Raw genomic sequence first — 19,980 nt, forward strand, 5'->3', positions numbered from 1 at the left:
GTCGCTTTCAGCATGTTATTCCTCCACCATAATCACAGCCCTAGAAAGGAGGGTAATTTGGACTAGCATAAAGGGGGCAGAAGAAAGCCCTGAACTCACTGTTACTCAGTTTTTATGCAGAGAGCAAGTGAAGTAGGCACTCTGCCCTCTTGAATAGTTCCATTCTTAAAGTTTTGATCACAGAATTGGGCTCAATATTCTCTCTCTCCTAATTCTGTGTTGATAATCATTCTGGTCAACTGTGCTGACAAAGGACCGTCTAGTCAAAGCTATGGTTTTCCCAGTAGTCATATATGGAGTCGGACTATAAAGAAAGCTGAGCACCAAAGAATTGATGCTTTTGAACTGTGGTGTTGGAGAAGACTCTTAAGAGTCCCTTAGACTGCAAGGAGATCCAACCAGTCCATCCTAAAGATCAGTCCTGGGTGTTCATTGGAAGGACTTGTGATGAAGCTGAAACTCCAGTACTTTGGCCACCTGATGCGAAGAGCTGACTCATGTGAAAAGACCCTGATGCTGGGAAAGATTGAGGACAGGAAGAGAAGAGGATGACAGAGGATGAGATGGTTGGATGGCATCACCAACTCGACGGACGTGGGTTTGGGTGGACTCCGGGAGTTGGTGATAGACAGGGAGGCCTGGCATGCTGCAGTTCAAGGGGTCACAAAGAGTCATACATGACTGAGCAACTGAACTTAACTGAACTGAGACATCTCCCAGCTGTTGTCTTGTTAATCTGCCCCTCAATGCCTGTAACGTTTGTAAATTTCTCATTTTTAACACATTCAAGGCACCTAGCAGGTATGAATACTTATAGAGCAATAATTAGAACTTTTCCTTCTTAAATTGGGATGGGTCAATCCTTATCCCAATTCCCAAGAAGAGTAGTACTGAAGAATGTGCTAACCATTGGACAACTGCACTCATCTCCCACGCTAGTAAGGTCATGCTTAAAATCTTGCATGCTAAGTTTCAGCATTATGTGAACCAAGAACTTCCAGATGTCCAAGCTGGCTTTAGAAAAGGAAGAGGAACCAGAGATCAAATTGACAACATTCGCTGGATCATAGAGAAAGCTAGGGAATTTCAGATAAACATCTACCTCTGTTTCATCAACTACGCTAAAGCCTTTGACTGTGTGGACCATAATAAAGTGTGGAAAGCTCTTAAAGACATGGGAATACCAGATCATCTTACCTGTCTCCTGAGAAAACTGGATGAGGGCCGAGAAGCAACAGTTAGAACGTGTATGGAACTAGTTCAAGACTGAGAAAGGAGTATGACAGGGCTGTCTGCTGTCACCCTGTTTAATCTATACATGGAGCAAATTATGAGAAATGCCAGGCTGGATGAGTTACAAGCTGGAATCAAGATAGGCGGGAGAAACATCTACAACCTCAAGTATGTGGATCATACAGCTCTAAAGGCAGCAAGCAAAGAGGAACTAAAGAGGTGACGGAGGAGAGTGAAAGAGCCGGCTTAAAACTACATATTAAAAAACCTAAGATCATGGCATCCAGCCCCATTTCTTCATGGCAAATAAAGGGAGAAAAGGTGGAAGTAGTGACAGATTTCCTCTTCTTGGGCTCTAAAATCACTGTGGATGGTGACTGCAGCCATGAAATCAGAAGACGTTTGCTTCTTGGCAGGAAAGCTATGACAAACCTAGACAGTGTGTTGAAAAGCAGAGACATTACTCTGCCGACAAATGTCCCTATAGTCAAGGCTATGGTTTTCCCAGTGGTCATGTACAGTTGTGAGAGCTGGACTATAAAGAAGGCAGAATGCCAAAGAATTGATGCCTTTGAACTGTGGTGCTGAAGAAGACTCCTGAGAGTCCCTTGGACAGCAAGGGGATCAAACCAGTCAATCTTAAGGGAAATGAACCCTGAATACTCATTGGAAGGACTGATGCTGAAGCTGAAACTCCAGTATTTTGGTCATCTGATGCGAACAGCTGACGCATTGGAAAAGTCCCTGATGCTGGGAAAGATTGAGGACAGAATGACAAGAGGGAGTCAGAGGTTGAGATGGCTAGATGGCATTACCGATGCAATGGACATGAACTTGGGCAAACTTACCGAGATGGTGAGGGACAGGCAGGCCTGGAGGGCTGCAGTCCATGCAGTCACAGAGTCAGACATGACTGGGCGACTGAACAATTTCTTAAACTATTTTCCCACTCCAATACTCACTTTCATTAGAGGAAAACTGATCTCACTCTTCCCTCATTCCTCAAGGTTAAGATTGAAATCACTTCACAAAAAAGTGGTCTCAATCTTAGCTTCATCTGCTGTTACACACATCACTTTTCCTACATTCACCCAATCGTGTCTTCGGAGAAAGTTTTCTCTTTTCCAGTGTAAACTCTTTCATTTCAACTCTTTCATTTCCTGCTGCTGCTGCTGCTACTGCTGCTAAGTCACTTCAGTCGTGTCCGAGTCTGTGCGACCCCATAGATGGCAGCCCACCAGGCTCCCCCGTCCCTGGGATTCTCCAGGCAAGAACACTGGAGTGGGTTGCCATTTCCTTCTCCGATGCATGAAAGTGAAAAGTGAAAGTGAAGTTGCTCCGTCAGGTCCGACTCTTCGCGACCCCATGGACTGCAGCCTACCAGGCTCCTCCGTCCATGGGATTTTCCAGGCAAGATTACTGGAGTGGGGTGCCATTGCCTTCTCCACAACCCTTTCCAACTCCCTACAAAGAATTTCCACTTACACATCCCGTTATCATCTCAAACTGATCATTCAGCACACAATGGTTGAGCTCTTACTAAGCGCTATGCATTGCAAATTCTATGATGAATAAAATCAGGCTCCTCCTTTCCAGGAATTCAGTCTGCTGCTGCTGCTGCTAAGTCGCTTCAGTCGTGTCCGACTCTGTGCGACCCCATAGACAGCAGCCCACCAGGCTTCACCGTCCCTGGGATTCTCCAGGCAAGAACACTGAATTCAGTCTAGTGGAGAATAAAAACTTGCTCACAAATGACAAAAGTAAACACTATAAATCGATCTAGGACCCTTGGCCATGCCTGCTGCCAGACCAGAGCTGAAAGCGGGTGGAGGGGTCAGGGGCCCACATGAAGGCGCCCAAGGATGAGTAAGAATTAAGGGAGAAAACGGGCGAATAAGGAGCTGTCAAGGACAGAAGCAAAAGATGGAGATGGGTGCAAGGAAGGTAGAAATGCTTAACTGAGACCGTTCAGAAGCGGGACGAGAGATGAAGCGGACTCTGAAGGCAGGTGGGCTCCTCAGAGCGAAGGTGCGGCCGTCTCACTCACCTCCTCCTGGTCCTTGTCCAGGAGATCGTCCCGGCTCATTGCTCCGGCAGCCGCGATCCTGGATGCCGCGCTTGGCGGACTAGGAGGCAGAAGCGGAGGAGGGTCCGCCCGAGGAGCCGAGGGCCGCTTTCACGAACGACACCGCGAGCCGGGGTCGCAGGGCTGGTTTGGGGGGCCTCGGAGGAGGACACCCAGCTGACGACTGAGGCCATTCAGGTTCCCGGGCCGAGAGCAGGCGAGACCGCTGGCTCCGCGGGGTCGGGGCTCTTCCAGGAACTGCGAGGCGTTCCACTCCAGACTGCGCGAGCCAGACACCAGAGCCATTGTTGCCACGAAAGAGGGCACACTCACGAGCCGGGGAAGATCTCTGGTCTCTTTGGCCCCCAGAACCCGCCGCTGCACAAGCCCTACCAATGCCGAGGCAACAGCGGAAACCTTCCGGGTACGTCGGCAAAACCCTTCCCCAGGCCTATGCGGCGTCCAGCTAAAGTGAAACGACGTGCACATCCGTATAAAAAAGCCGCCGCTGCAACCGGTTCCGCGCATCCTTCCGGTTCCTCAGGAGGCTCGCCAGGTCTAAGATGCATCAGTGACTGTGTCTTCCTTAGCCTTGTCCTTGAAATGACTGAAAGGAAGGATGACACACCACAAGGTACATTTCAGAGTGGCCGTATCACGAACACAGCCAGTTCTGCTTGTGTTTCAGGTGCTTTCTATGCCTGTGTGTTACGTTATACTCTATACTATTGAGTGCTTACTGTTTCTCGTGTGTGTGTGTGTGTGTGTGTGTGTGTGTGTACATATACATAGTATATGCAGGTGCGTGCTAAGTCCATCAGTCGTGTCCGCCTCTTTGCGACCCTATGGACTGTAGCCTGCCGGGCTCCTCTGTCCGTGGGGTTCTCCAGGCAAGAATACTGGAGTGGGTTGCCTTTCCTTTCTCCAGGGGATCTTCCTGACCCAGGGACGCAAACTGGGTCTCTTATGTCTCCTGAATTGGCAAGTGGGTTCTTTACCACTAGTGCCGCCTGGGAAGCCCAATATATGCACAGATGAGCATATATATGTACATACAGAATATATAGGAATGGCCCAAATCGAGTTACATTATTTTTTTAAGTCTGCTGCTGCTAAGTCACTTCAGTCGTGTCCGACTCTGTGCGACCCCATAGACGGCAGCCCACCAGGCTCCCCCGTCCCTGGGATTCTCCAGGCAAGAACAGTGGAGTGGTTGCCATTTCCTTCTCCAATGCATGAAAGTGAAAAGTGAAAGTGAAGTTGCTCAGTCGTGTCCGATTCCTCTCGACCCCATGGACTGTGGTCTACCAGGCTCCTCCGTCCATGGGATTTTCCAGGCAAGAGTACTGGAGTGGGGTGCCATTGCCTTCTCCTTTTAAGTTTATCTTGATTTAAAATAAAAATCTAAGTGGGAAGAAAAGAAAAGGCACAAAGTATTTCCTATGCAACTGTGTGTTTATTTTAGTGCTGTCAGATTTAGCAGGAAAGAAAATATAGTAGGCTTGATTACATTTGAAGTTCACTAAACAATGAATACTGTTTTAGTATAAGTATGCCCCAGGCTTTCCAGGTGGTTCTAGTGGTAAAGAACTTGCCTGTGGATGCAGAGACTTGGATTCTATCCCCGAGTCAGGAAGATCCCCTGGAGGAGGGCACGGCAACCCACCCCATTATTTTTGCTTGGAGAATCCCATGGACACAGGAGCCTGGCAAGCTACAGTCCATAGGGTAGCAAAGAGTAGGACCTGAATGAAGCGACTTAGCACACAGGCATAAGTATGTCCCATACAATAATAATGCACTATCAACTATTTTCTAGTAAAGATAAGGAAATGGCCACTATTATACCTCCTCTCCCACCACCTCTAAAGTTTATTCCTGATATTCTAAGGTTTTTCACTTGCTGTTAGAGACAGTGGGTTTGAAAGCATCCCCTGATACCTGGAAGCCGGCTAGCACTCAGGCCATGTTCTTCTGTTGGACATAAACTTACAGAACACCAGTCTAGATGTCAGTGACTGACAATGTGAGACAAAACTAAACCACTTCATTATTTTTTCTAAGCAGTTCAGTTCAGTTCAGTCACTCAGTCGTGTCCGACTCTTTGCAACCGCATGGACTGTAGCCTACCAGGCTCCTCCATCCATGGGATTTTCCACGAAAGAGTGCTGGAATGGATTGCCATTTCCTTCTCCAGGGGATCTTCCCGACCCAGGAATCAAACCCCGGTCTCCTGCATTGCAGGCAGACGCTTTACCATCTGAGCCACCAGGGAAGCACAGACCAAAAAAAAAGGTTGCTCTACCACCCACAAAACACCAAACACCCCCTCTCTTCACCAACATGGGTGACTGCTTCTTTATCCATTACAGATTTATCCTTGCCCTAGTCTGTCCTCCCTACAGATGAGATCATTGAGATGCCCAATGCCCTAAATTATCCAAATACTATAGTAAGTTCTTGCTAACGTTGTCTTACTGAAACACCTCTAGTTTCCTATAGTGTTCGTTCTTCCTCCCTGCAAAGAAAAATAAACCCAACTTGTCAGCTATGAGTATATTCCTGGTGGTCTTTGGTTGAAGGGCATTGACATGTTCCACTGCCTAGAATGCTTCCCCAGATATTTGCATGACTCTTTCCCTTAGTTCATTCTGTTCTTTGCTCATGCATCATCTTTTCAGGGAGGTCGTCCCTGAAAAGATTTACAGTACCACCCTCATCATTCTCTCTCCCTTTATGCTGGTCATTTTTCTTCATAGCACTCATTGCTATCTGATATTATATTATATATTTAGATAATATGTTTATTGCATGTCTCTCCCATTAGAATCTAAATTTCCTGAAGACTAGGACTTCACCTTTTTTTTTTTTTTTTAATGTGGACATGCCACATGGCATGCAGAATCTTAGTTCTCCAACCAGGGATCAAACCCATGTCCCCTGCCTTGGGAGGGTGGAATCTTAACCTCTGGACTGCCAGGGAAATCCCACTAGGACTTCATCTTGATGATGATTGTATCTACAGTGTGTAGAGCATTTCCTGGCACAGAGTAGGTACTAAGTGATATGAATTTAATGAACACATGAGTGGATTTTTATTGTGTCAGGGTGTATATAATATTAATAGTTTCTTCTATCACATATTCATAATCAACCTTGTTGTTTGGTCTTAGTCCTCCATTTAAGTAGATTGGCTCATTGCAAAATGTCCATTCTTAATTCTTTGACTCATTTTTTATCGGATTTGATTTCATATTGCCAAATAGTTTTTCACAAAGGATGCCTGGGTAGTGCATTCTCTCAACTTTTTTCATATTTGAAATAGGCTACCTGTTGCTTTTGGGGGAGTAGATTGTATTATTGTCAGCAATGTCCACTTCCTCTTTCCCTGTAGAAGGGTTATATATCCCTATGCAATTGCCTTTGTAAGGTTTTAGGAAGAAAAAGAGAATCAGCAGTTATCAAGCAAGTCACTTAAAGAGATAATTGAGAGAGAATTGTTGGGATAAAGCAGAAAAGGGGAGAGTGATGAAAAAGCAAACATATTTAGCACTTATAAGGTTCTAGACACTCATTCACTCATAATTCAAGTAGCCACATCAGTCTACCATCTGTTGGGTCAAGGCAGGCCTCACAAATGGAAACTGTAAGCAGTTTGACACTATCCGTAGTTAATTCATTTAATCCTCAAAACAACTCTTTGGGGAGGTATTATTATCTTTATTTTACAGATGAAGAATCAGGCTCAGGGTCACACAGCTAAGTGGAAGTACCAGAATCCCAATGCTTTCACTGCTGCCCAAGTCTTTGTTTTTTCCATGATACCTTACTGTGGTTTCTTCTTATACTCATGCAGTGACCTTTCTAAATTTGTGTAGCTAAGTACAACTCAGGGGAAGGGCTATAGGACTGAATAAATGTCATTTTTTCTCTTTTATCATCATCAATTAATACATATTAAGCACCCACGAGGTTCTCTGTGTTTTAACATAGGAGAGGACAGTTGCTGGCTTAATGGAATTCTTCAAAAAAGGCAAAGACAAACAAACACAAACACGCAGTTTTAAAACCTGACTCCATTATCAGCCAGTCAAAAATCTCTCTAGACTGTGAAACAATTGATACCTCCAAATCCAGTTGATAAAGGTTCTTGTCTTTAAAAACTACGGCAAACAAATACTTTTTTTTTTTTTAAAAAGCTACTAGATTATTTGAAGTAAGGTTATGCCTGGAGATAAAAATAAAGTGAAAGGTGAAATAACTTGTGAGAAACAGAAAATTAGTGACTTTCCAAATATCTTGTCTCCAAAGCAACTGTTTAAGCCACTCAAATTTCTTGGTCTGACCTGCTTTTCCTATCAAAAAAGTCCTTTCCAGATTATTATTGTTGTTTAGTTGTTAAGTCGTGTCTGACTCTTTTGGGACCCTATGGACTGTAGCCTGCTAGGCTCCTCTGTCTATGGTATTTCTCAAGCGAGAATACTGCAGTGGGCTGCCATTTCTTTCTCCAGGGGATCTTTGCAACCCAGGGATCAAACTCACATTTCAGGATTATTAGATTCCCTTTGATTATAGCTAACTTTTTTCTTTTACAATTTTCTTTAAAAAGATTTTATTTATCTATTTATTTATGGCTGTGCTGGGTCTTCGTTGCTGCACGAACTTCCTCTAGTTGCAGCATGATGCGTTGTGGTGGCTTCTCTTGTTGCCAAGCACAGGCTCTAAGGTGCTCAGCCTTCAGTAGTATGGCTCCCGGGCTCTAGAACACAGGCTCAGTAGTTGCGGCACATGGACCCAGTTGCTCTGTGGCACGTATGATCTTTCTGGGTCAGGGATCAAACCCGTGTCTCCTGCAGGGATAGGTGGATCCTTTACCACTGAGTCACCAGGGAAGGCCTTAAATTCTTTTTAAAATTGAAGTGTAGTTTATTTAGGGCTTCCCTGGAGGCTCAGAGATATAAAGAATCCACTTGCAATGCACGAGACACAGGTTCAGTCCCTGGGTGGAGACGATCCCCTGGAGAAGGAAATGGCAACCCACTCCAGTATTCTTGCTTGGAGAACCCCATGGACAGAGGAGCCTGGCAGGCTACAGTTCATGGGGTTGCAAAAGAGTCGGACACAACTTACCAACTAAACAATTGTTGATTTACAATATTGTGTTAGTTTCAGGTGTACAACAAAGTGTTCAGTTATATATATTATTTTTTCAGATTATTTTCCATTATATTATAAGATATTGAATATTGTTCCTGGTGTTATACAGTAAATCTTTGTCGTGTATCTTTTATATATAATAGTTTGTATCCGTTAATCCTATACTTCCAACTTGTCCCTCCCTCTCTCCCTCTCCCCTTTGGTAACCATGAGTTTGTTTTCTGTGTCTGTGATTCTGTTTCTGTTTTGTATACAGATTCATCTGTATTATTTTTTAGATTCCATATATAAATGACATCATATAGCATTTGTCTTTCTCTTTCTGACTTACTTCACTAAGCAAAGTACTCTGTAGGTCCATCCATGTTGCTACAAATGGCAATATTGCATTCTTTTTTATGGCTGAGTAATAATATTCCATTGTATATATGTACCACATCTCTTTAAGTCAATCATCTGTTGATGGACACTTGGATTGTTTCCATGTCTTGGCTTTTGTAAATAGTGCTGCTATGAACATTAAAGTGTATGTATCTTTCTGAATTAAAGTTTGTGTTTTTTCCAGATATATACCTAGGAGTGGAATTGCTGTATCATATGGTAGTTCTGTTTTTAGTTGTTTTTATTTTTGCTAGGGTATAATTGTGCTTTAATGCTTCTGTGTAATGTTATGATCCAATAGTTCTCAGGTTTACATATTATTTATACAATGATTTTCTGGTCACAAATGATAGCATAAGGGTTGTTTTTTTTTTAATCTACTTTTTAATTGAAGGATAGTTGCTTTACAGAATTTTGTTGTTCAGGAACCTCCATACTGTTTTTCATAGTGGCTCCATCAACTTACGTTCCCAGCAACAGTGTGTGAGGATTCCCTTTTCTCCACACCCTCTCCAATATTTATTATATGTAGGCTTTTTGATGATAGCTATTCTGACTGGTTTTGACTTGTATTTCTCTAATTATTAGTGAATAATTTTTATGTGTCTGTTGGCCATCTGTGTGTGTCTATTTAGGTGTTCTGCCCAGTTTTTGATTGAATTATTTGGATATTGAGTTGTATGAGCTGTTTTTGTATTTTGGATATTAACCCTTTGTCAGTTGCATCCTTTGAAAACATGTTCTCCTATTCCATAGGCCGTCTTTTCGTTTTGCTGGTGGTTTCTTTTGCTGTGCATAAGCTTTGAAGTTTGATTAGGTCCCTTTTGTTTCTTTTCACTTTTATTTCTTTTGCCTTAGGAGGCTGAGCTAAGAAAATACTGCAATGATTTATGTCAAAGGATGTTGACATATGTTCCTTTCTAGGATTTTTATGGTGTCATGTCTTACATTTAGGTTTTTAAACCAGTTTGAGTTGATTTTTGTATATGGTGTGAGGGAGCATTCTAATTTTATTGATTTACATTTAGCAAGCTTTCCCAGCACCACTTGTTGAAGAGACTGTCTTTTCTCCATTGTATATTCTTGCCTCTTATGTTGTAGATTAATTGATCTTAGGTGTGTGGGTTATAGGCAGTTTCTTAATTTTGGCTTATTTTTTGCTGAGTTAGGGAGTGAGCCATGTGGACAGAAGGGAAGGGGCAGTTTTCTACATTTTGAAGTAACAGGCCTTCATCATACCTCAGCTGGGGTTTCACACTTTGAAAGCCCTTTCAGGAAAGGGACAAAGACAAGGCAATTTGGTTGGAGGTCTTGGTGCTGTTGGTGCTGATGTAAAAGAAATTGTATTGCATCTTACAGTTTACTGAGAGGTAACCAACACCTATTTGATATCAAGAGTGGCAGTTACTATGATCTATATTTCAAAGAAATATCTTGTTTTAGTTTTTGTCAACTAAGCTACTGAAAGATAAATAGATCCTAAACTTTCAAGATGTACTTTGTCCTATTTCCTAAATAATTTTTTGCTACTAAGTTTTGTGAGAGGATGACTCAGAAAAATGGTCATTAATGTTCTAAGTAGTTTTGTTAAGTGCTCAGTTGCCAGGAAAACACTACAATCTATCTTAGTTTCTTTTACAACAGCACACTTCTATTTTCCATGAAATGTGTTTATGTTAATAATGCAGTAATTCCCACATAGGTTTTTTTTTACCACAATACAAAACTTTGGAGAAACGCCTAGGGAATTTCATATGGATTTCTTATCTCCATGTGAAAATATAGCTGTATTACACTACTTTGATATTTTACTATGTGACTTGACTTTATTGAGGAGAATGTAGAGTAGATTAGAGGTCGATAGATGATGACATCCTTGTCTGCTTTTATGTTGAAGAAAATTAAATATAGTTAGTAGATCTGTTTTTATTCTGGAATATCCTGATGGACATTTTCTCCAGGATTTTTGTAGGAAGGAAGTGGAAGGATTCCAACTGAATGGTAAATAAGTGCCGATTCAAATTTTTGGAAACTGATGCAATATTATCCTGTATATATATATATATTTTTTTTTTTTAAAGAAAATGAACATAGCGAATGGCTCTAATTGTTGAAGAAAATGCTACTATTTTGGTTCCTTAGTTGAATATGATCAATAACCAGCCTGAAGGGAAATGTTTGGCTCTTCAAATACCCATCCTGTCACTTCATTCATCATAGTACTCAGTCAGAAGTGGATTACCAGAGGAGTTTTTCAAATTACCACAACCCATTCATGTATTCATTCACTTAACAATTATTGAACACCTACTATGTGTGGACAGTAAAGCCCTCTGTGCAGGCAATGCTATGTAAATAAAAGTAATAAGCACACACAATGCAAGTGTTACAATTTATCTTTCAAGATGCAGCTCTAATTCAGTTTGCTAGTTCCTTCTCTGTGTTCTGTATTTTGTCGATGTTTGTATACCTATCTACTGAGCTCTTTGAAAAGGTAGAGACCTTGGCTTATTCATTTTGTATTCCACACAGTCTAACATAAGATTTGGTACAGATCAAACAGGTGGTCAGAAAAGAATAGTTGCAATAAAGGAATTAACAATATTGCATCATTTAGTATTCAGTTGAGAAGACAGTACTTACCCCAAAACTGATTTCTTCAAAGTAGGTGTTAGAATGTGCTTGTTATCCTTCAACTTGAATCATGACTTGATTCATTATGTTTTATTATATTCATTCTGATTATATGTCAAGGTGGTTTCAGTTCAGTTCAGTCGCTCAGTTGTGTCTGACACTTTGCGACCCCATGAATCGCAGCACGCCAGACCTCCCTGTCCATCACCAACTCCCAGAGTTTACTCAAACTCATGTCCATCGAGTCAGTGATGCCATCCAACCATTTCATCCTCTCTCATCCGGTTCTCCTCCTGCCTTCAATCTTTCCCAGCATCAGAGTCTTTTCCAATGAGTCAGTTGTTCACATCAGATGACCAAAATATTGGAGCTTCAGCTTCGGCATCAGTCCTTCCACTGAATATTCAGGACTGATTTCCTTTAGGATTGGTTTATCATCTAACAACAAGCTATTAAATAGGGCAGTCTCGAACTTTCAAAAGAAATGAAACCTTATTAGTCTCTCGAAGTTTTTACGCCCTAGAAGCTTACACAGAACGTAGAGGAAAGGGACTAGTAGCCCTCGCATCCCAACCGTTATTGCCGCGTTACCCCCCTTCCCTTTCCTTTTTCCCACCCTTTCGCCCTCCGGAAGGGGCCGAGCGCTCCCGGCGCTTCCCAGTCTTCCTCCGCCCCTTGCGGAAGGAGCCGAAGGCGGAGCGGGGCGCCGAAGTGGGATGGCCTAGCGCTCGGGCCTCTCCGGAAAGAGCCGAACCGCGCTCGGAAGAGGAGGGCTCCTTCGTCTTCGGCGTCTCGCCCCCGCGCGGTGCCCTCTGTCGGCGGCGTGAGGCAGCTGTGGCAGCGGTGGCGGCGGGAGGCGGTAGCCGCGTCGACGTTGACCAAGACTGGAGCGACGTTTAAAGAAGGAGCCGAATCGCCGCAGAGTCCGGTTTCTGACTGTTGGAGGATTCCTACCCTTCCGCGCGGGCTGACGACGAGAAGCGGCGGCGCCGGGAAGCAGGTGAGGAACCGGCTGCGACCCGTGAGGGGGCGATGGAGCGCGCCGGCTTCCTCCGTCTCTGGGCCGCGCCAGCCTTCGCTTTCTCCTCACTTGAACCAGGAAGCGGCGGAGTCTGAGGCTCCGCTCCTCCGGCCCTTTTCTTTGTGTGGGCTCGGGAGCGAAGGAGGGGACGAACCAGGAGGGCCGCGGCGCGGTCTCCTCCGCCGTCAGGGGCCGTCAGGGCCCGGGGTAGGCCCGGAGCTTGGGGAGCCCACCGCGGAGAACCACTCGGCGTTTTTCACGGCCCTCGCCTGCCTTTTTGTGCCAGTTCCCCCTCCTCACCCCGACTTTGATTTAGAGCTTTTCGGCCAGGCCCATCCTCCCCTTCCCAGGGCATAACAATGCCGCCTGCTTGGCCACATCCCCTCCCAACACCCCACCCTCCGCTTCGCCACCTTCTACTTTCCCTGGCCGGCCGCCTCTCCCGACTACCCCCGCCCTGACCGTGCTGGCCGGCCTTCCATCTGTATTTGCAAGAAACTGCTTTTCCACGTGAATCCGGGTTGAAAACCTCGGTTGCAGCCGGCCGGGTGCGAATGGGGAAGAGGGGGTGGACAGAGGGAGATGGGGTTCAGCTGCCGCGTGTAGGTTGTTTCACTCTCGCGGGTGGCGTCTCTCTTTTCCAACGTCACCTGCCCTCGGTCAAGGATTTGTCTCACGGGCGTGCAGAGTGGCTTTTCCACGGTCAGGTCGCGGATCTGGGGTTGGGATGGGTTCAGACCGATTTGTGCTGATCCTGGGTCCACCTGGACGGGAAAGACAAAATGAAACAACAAAATGAAACCAAGTCCTGGTGTCACCTGGACGCATACATTGAAATCCTTGCCCCGTTGGGAAAACCCATTTGCAAAGGACAAAAATAGTGGGACTGTATTCAGAAAACCTGTCTATCCACTGAAAAGTGACTTGTGTCGAAATGCCCGTATTTCGGAAGCGCTGGTAGCTGGCTCGCTGTCCAAAGGTCACCCTTTCTGATGAATGCCTTTATGGTAACCTGGAATTCCCTGGTACTGTTAACAAGCAATGCCTTATAACATGATGTTTTAAATCCTTGATTTCTAGACGTTTCTTTTTGTGTGTGTGTTTTTAAGCTATAATTTTGAAAAATTTAGAAGACATTTGAGACGCCCTGCCTTCCACATGTGTATAACTTAAGAACTGTGACAATTGTACTATTTTGGTAACTCTAAAGGGAAAGAATATATACTAGCAATAGAAGTGTCTCTTTACCAAAAGTACTTATCAACTAATTTTTAATTATATATACATGTATCATTTTATGTATTTAAATTGTTACCAGAAATATCTTCTGTGAAGTGCTGAAAATTGTTTAGAGGGTGGTACACAGCAATACTATTTATTGACATTCCCTCTCCTCCTTTTCTAGAGTGATGTCTGGTCTGTTCCAGTAAGTTTATATCTTCATTTTCACTAAATCATTCTGTGTGAAGAAAATTCTCATATCAGTGCTCATAATTCTTTCCCAACAAAATGAAATGTTTTGTGTTTTCACGCAGTTGAGCTTTAAGAAATGGTAAACTTTTCCCTTGTTTTGTTTTTCGCAATAGTATTTATTGACTTCATTTGGCGTTCTAACATTCCATCTCTGGAGACTGTGGGGAGTAGACAGGTGAGGGGAAGAAGAAAAGAGGAGAGGGTAAGAAAGGTGTTTCATAGTTTAACCAGATGAAGCATCCCTGTTAAAATAAGAACATAAAAACTTTAGAGGTAATAGTCACCAGTGTTTATGAATGCTGGTTCAGTCTGTGGCTGCAGGGAGTAGCTGTTGAATATGTTGTTAAAGATAAGTTAAATGTTTAGGAAGACTACCTATTTTGGACTTAGTATTGTACACATCAAGCTTTTCTGACACCTCATTCATTTACAGGTGAAATAACTTTTTGTGTGTTCACAATGAAGATTTTTCTTAAAGTGTTCAGACAGTTAAAAATTAACTCTAAACTCTTGAGAAAATCCAAAATTGGAACAAAAAAATTAACTTTAGTCTTTAAAAATTGCTTAGTGGTGATGCATGTATCTAAGATTCAAAGGAAGAGATTAGTGTTCAAATCTGTAGATCAGTTTAAAACTTGCTTGTCTCTTCTTAGGGGGAAGTCATGAGATTTAACATGTGGTCCAAATAACAGTTATATATAAAAATCTGTAAGAACAGTTTATATAAAAACCAAAAAGTTACACCAAACTTCCACTAAAACGCCAATAAACTATTTAATGAAGCTGTAGCTCAAATTCTAAATAATGAAATACTTGTGTTTTTCTTTCCTAATGCACACATCTCCCCTTCTCCTTTCTCTTACAGGGATGGAGAGTAGAAAACTGATTTCTGCTACAGACATTCAATACTCTGGCAGTCTGCTGAACTCCTTGAATGAGCAACGTGGCCATGGACTCTTCTGTGATGTTACTGTTATTGTGGAAGACCGAAAATTCCGAGCCCATAGAAACATTCTTTCAGCTTCAAGTACTTACTTCCATCAGCTCTTCTCAGTTGCTGGGCAAGTTGTTGAACTGAGCTTTATAAGAGCAGAGATCTTTGCAGAAATTCTCAATTATATCTATAGTTCTAAAATTGTTCGTGTTAGATCAGATTTACTTGATGAGTTAATTAAATCAGGGCAGTTATTAGGAGTTAAGTTTATAGCAGAGCTTGGTGTCCCGTTGTCACAGGTTAAAAGCATCTCAGGTACAGCTCAGGATGGTAATGCAGAAAACTCACCTCCTGAAATACAAAAATCAAAAGATGAATCCCAAGAAAATGGGGCCACTATAATGCCAATTATAACAGAATCTTTTTCCTTGTCTGCTGAAGATTATGAGACAAAAAAGATCATTGTTACTGATTCAGATGATGACGACGATGATGTCATTTTCTGCTCTGAGATTCTGCCTGCAAAGGAGACTTTGCCGAGTACCAACACAGTGGCAGAGGTCCAGCCTAACCCAGGCTCTGTTGCTATTTCAGATGATGCACCTTGTGTGAGCAATAGCTCTCCCCCTTTAACAAACATCACACCTACTCAGAAACTTCCTACTTCTGTGAATCAGGCAACTCTGAGCCAGACACAGGGAAGTGAAAAATTGTTGGTGTCTTCGGCCCCAACACATCTGACTCCCAACATCATTTTGTTAAATCAGACACCACTTACTACACCACCAAATGTCAGTTCTTCACTTCCAAATCATATGTCTCCTTCAATCAATTTACTTGTACAGAATCAACAGCCACCAAACAGTGCTGTTTTACCAGGAAACAAGGCCAATGAAGAGGAGGAGGAGGAAATTATAGATGATGATGATGACACTATTAGCTCCAGTCCAGATTCTGCTGTCAGTAATACGTCTTTGGTCCCACAGGCTGAGATCCCCCCAAATACCACTTTTGATGGATCATTGATACAAAAGATGCAGATTCCTACACTTCTGCAAGAGCCAGTTTCTAATTCTTTAAAAATTTCAGATATAATTACGAGAAACACTAATGATCCAGGTTTAGGATCCAAACATCTAATGGAGGGTCAGAAGATTATTACTTTAGATACAGCTACTGAAATTGAAGGCTTGTCAACGGGTTGCAAGGTTTATGCAAATATTGGTGAAGATACTTATGATATAGTTATCCCTGTCAAAGATGACCCTGATGAAGGGGAGGCCAGACTTGGAAACGAGATACCAAAAACACCTAGCAGTGAGACGGCAAATAAACGTATGAAAGTTAAACATGATGATCACTATGAGTTAATAGTAGATGGAAGGGTCTATTATATCTGTATTGTATGCAAAAGGTCATATGTCTGCCTGACAAGCCTGCGGAGACATTTTAACATTCATTCTTGGGAGAAGAAGTATCCTTGCCGTTACTGTGAGAAGGTCTTTCCTCTTGCAGAATATCGCACAAAGCATGAAATTCATCACACAGGAGAGCGAAGGTATCAGTGTTTGGCCTGTGGCAAGTCTTTCATCAACTATCAGTTTATGTCTTCACACATAAAGTCCGTTCATAGTCAAGATCCTTCTGGAGACTCGAAGCTTTATCGTTTACATCCATGCAGGTCTTTACAGATCAGACAATATGCATACCTCTCTGATAGGTCAGGCACTATGCCTGTAATGAAGGATGACGGTATTGGATATAAGGTTGATGCTGGGAAAGAACCTCCAGTAGGGACCACATCTGCTCCTCAGAACAAGCCCATGACCTGGGAAGATATTTTTATTCAGCAGGAAAATGATTCCATGTTTAAACAGAATGTAACAGATGGCAGTACTGAGTTTGAATTTATAATACCAGAATCTTATTGAACTCCTTTGAAATATCAGAAAGTTTTGGTTTGGATTTAAGGGTCAGGGCTTTCAGAAGACCTGTAAAACAAAGGTGAAAACAGGTTCATTTGATCTGCCATGTCATTTGAAGGTAGTCTAGTTGGATTATTTGTTCATAATTTTTAGAAGCAAATTATTCTGAAAGTTTGAATAGAGGTTGAGAACTTCCCCCTCCCCCAAGTATCTGTTTATATAGTTAGCTTTCAGCACATTTAAAAGAGGCAAAAAGAAAAAAAAGCTTGGAGAGATAGTTTCCTGAATAGAATTTGAATCAGTTTGAATGTTCTTTGAAAATAACTGGAGTTATTAGCATACCCTAGTATATCTTGCAACTTTCCCCTTCCATGTTAGCACTTTACTGCTGAATTCTCAATTTTCTTATTATTGAGACTATAAATGTGTGTTGTGTCTTGTATATGGCATAAAGAGTAAATGAGAACTTCTAAAGTTGTCCTGGAAATTTTCAGAGTAAGTCTCTGCTTGGTTGTGTATTTTGCTAACCCAAATGGATAGCAGCCTCCTGCCTCCCACCCCTCAAGAAAATAGCCGTGCAGACAAGTTTCTCATTTGAAGAATGAACAAGTTTTAGCTAATTAGAATTAAACTTCACTTTTATCACCATAGTCTCGAAAAGACTTTGGTGCCTGGACTACTGTATATATATACCTTTGCAGTGTGGTTTCTATGGGCAAAAAAGAAATCTCTGTAATGCAGACAGGAAGAGATTAAAAGTTTTTATCATATTTGCTTTAAATTCTGTGCTCTTATATGATAGAGACAGAGAATGGAAGTGAATGGAGATTTCCTTTTTGCTCATTATGGTTAAAAAATATTCCCATTAAGTTTTTCAGACTTTGAATTTGAATACCACCAAACTAATCTTTATGTATGCATCTTTATAAATGACAAATTTCATAAATGAAACTCTTACATATTTTGGGTGGGAGGCCACTGGCATGTATTTTTAAATGTTCATATTACTTAGAATCTCTAATAGGAAGTTTTTATTTGACATAGCTGAATCAGATATCTAGTATTTTCCTTTCAGCAAGACCTTTTAGGTTTTTACTCCTAAAATAAGTTCCATTCCATCTGCAAATTGCTGCAGTATTATAGCAATCAGAAGCTATACAAGGAAGTTAAATAGGCTTGTTGATTCCCATTTATCTTGAGAACAATGAATACCACCTTTCTCCCTTTTAAAATGACACATGTTTAAACACTTAGAAAATAAAGTCAAAACTTATTGAAGTGCCAGTACTAAAAGGGAAGCAGGTTGGAACAAATATATAGCCTAGCGTTTATAATAGATTGACTTGTTGAACTTCTGTAAATTTTTGCAAACGAAAAAAATATGATTAGATACTGAAAAAGATTGTTGTGCATAGTTATTAGTCCTTTGTAACCTTGCTTAAGTATTTCTTAATTCAACATAGATATTTTCTTTCTCCTTAACGATGTATTTTTGAAAATAGTCTATTTCTTGACTTTGAACTTAAAGCTTTAATCAATTTCTCATGTATACATCATCTTTCTGACAGTAAGCTAGACTTGAAGATAATGATTTCAGTATTTCTTGAGATGGTAACTGAGGGTATCGGGCATCAGTGTTTGCAGTAATACAAGGAGAAAGAAAAATTAATACAGTCCTTTGCTTACCGAGGGTTAGAATGATGTGCATCTTTTATGTTTTCCGTTCTGTGAGTTGAGACCTTAAGACCATTTTGTAAACTAATCCTTGGAAAATTTTTAAATTACCATACAGCTTACAAGTCTGATCTCTGGAATTGCAATATCTGTTTCCTTTGTGTATATGTATTGATAACATTACTCTTTGACTATAGGGTACACTCTGAAATGTTTTCAGTGGAAATTTGTTTCATTTATGCTGTTTCACCAGTTAGACATAATTCAACAAGTGTGAATGATACTTCCAGTCCTTTCAGACTTAACTGCTAACTTCATGGATGGCTCAGATGGTAAAGAGTCCACCTGCAGTGCAGAAGACCTGGGTTCTATCCCTGAATCAGGAAGATCCTCTGGAAAGGGAATGGCTACCCACTTCAGTATTCTTGCCTGCGAAAGTCCATGGACAGAGGAGCCTGGCAGGCTACAGTCCATGGGGTTGCATAGAGTCAGTTACGACTGAGCAACAAACACTTTCACTTTTTCAATAAAACTTGGTTTCTACAAGGCCATTATGACAAACTAGGAATTCTATAATGGAAAACTATCCGTTCAGAATTATCTTGATATAATTATTTGCTGCTGCTGTGCTCTATCTAAGTTCTGAGTCTGAAATTTCAACTTTGCCTACTGAAGGTATCTTCTAGTTTTTTGGGAGGAGGAAAACTGGAAAATTCACTTTAAATTGTATTTTTGCCAGAAGACTCTTACTTGAACGTATGTCAGGGTCTTCAGTTTTTTTAGAAGTCTCTATATCCAAAGTTCAGAATCCATGTGGAATACTCTCTAGGAATTAAAACCATTCACTCCCAGTGTTTATGGGGTTGGAAATCTGTAGCAAGATGCTATTCAAAACCTGTCATGGTGTTTTCCTATTTTATACTTAGTTTTCTGGCAATTGAACTCTTTTTTTTCATTCAAGTTGGCTTCAGATTTGCTCCTATGCTAAATTACCTATAAATATTCTGGATAGGAACTGTTTGAAATAGCAATTTGTTCAAAGAGATGACAGAAAATGAAAGTGCTTAGTTTAAGCAAAGATTTTTATATGCCATAGCAATCTTGAGAGATTCATTTTAAAATATATTTTATCATTTTGCTGGTAATGATCCCCCACATACAACCACTATGAGGAATCGATGCTGCATTTTTCCCATTGTACCAAAAAGATAAAGGTAAAAATGGTAAAAGTTTTTTGTATTGTCAAGGCGTGCATACTCTAAAGAATTAAATACTAATTCAACAGCACTGGCTTTCTCACCTCTGTCAATCATATGAAACTTGTGTTCATTTCCACCCAGTGCTGTAGTGTTCATACTTGTACAGTCTTCCCTGTCATGACTTTAAGTTCTACTTTTCATTAACCGTTACCTGATATTAGTTCGTAGAGTTTCTTATGGCAAAAATAAAATGTTTTAATTCTGATTTTTTAGTGTCTTTTTTT

The 19,980-nt window shown here is 41.6% G+C and overlaps 1 protein-coding gene and 1 long non-coding RNA gene across 2 annotated transcripts; one reads left to right on the forward strand and one right to left on the reverse strand.

Annotated features, from left to right (window-relative positions):
* Positions 1-3,280: 3,280 nt before the first annotated feature.
* Positions 3,281-11,969, reverse strand: LOC138986470 (uncharacterized). The gene is made up of 2 exons (XR_011463318.1): positions 11,480-11,969; positions 3,281-3,905 (listed from the first exon to the last, which is right to left on the reverse strand). It is a non-coding gene; the product is annotated as an uncharacterized lncRNA (long non-coding RNA).
* A 327-nt stretch (positions 11,970-12,296) lies between these two features.
* Positions 12,297-19,961, forward strand: ZBTB33 (zinc finger and BTB domain containing 33). The gene is made up of 2 exons (XM_005891537.3): positions 12,297-12,470; positions 14,830-19,961. The coding sequence occupies exon 2, from the start codon at positions 14,832-14,834 to the stop codon at positions 16,827-16,829; it is 1,998 nt and encodes a 665-aa protein (XP_005891599.2). The 5' UTR covers positions 12,297-12,470; positions 14,830-14,831; the 3' UTR covers positions 16,830-19,961.
* Positions 19,962-19,980: the final 19 nt, after the last annotated feature.

Source organism: Bos mutus, chromosome X (assembly GCF_027580195.1).
Source record: "Bos mutus isolate GX-2022 chromosome X, NWIPB_WYAK_1.1, whole genome shotgun sequence".
NCBI lineage: Eukaryota > Metazoa > Chordata > Mammalia > Artiodactyla > Bovidae > Bos > Bos mutus.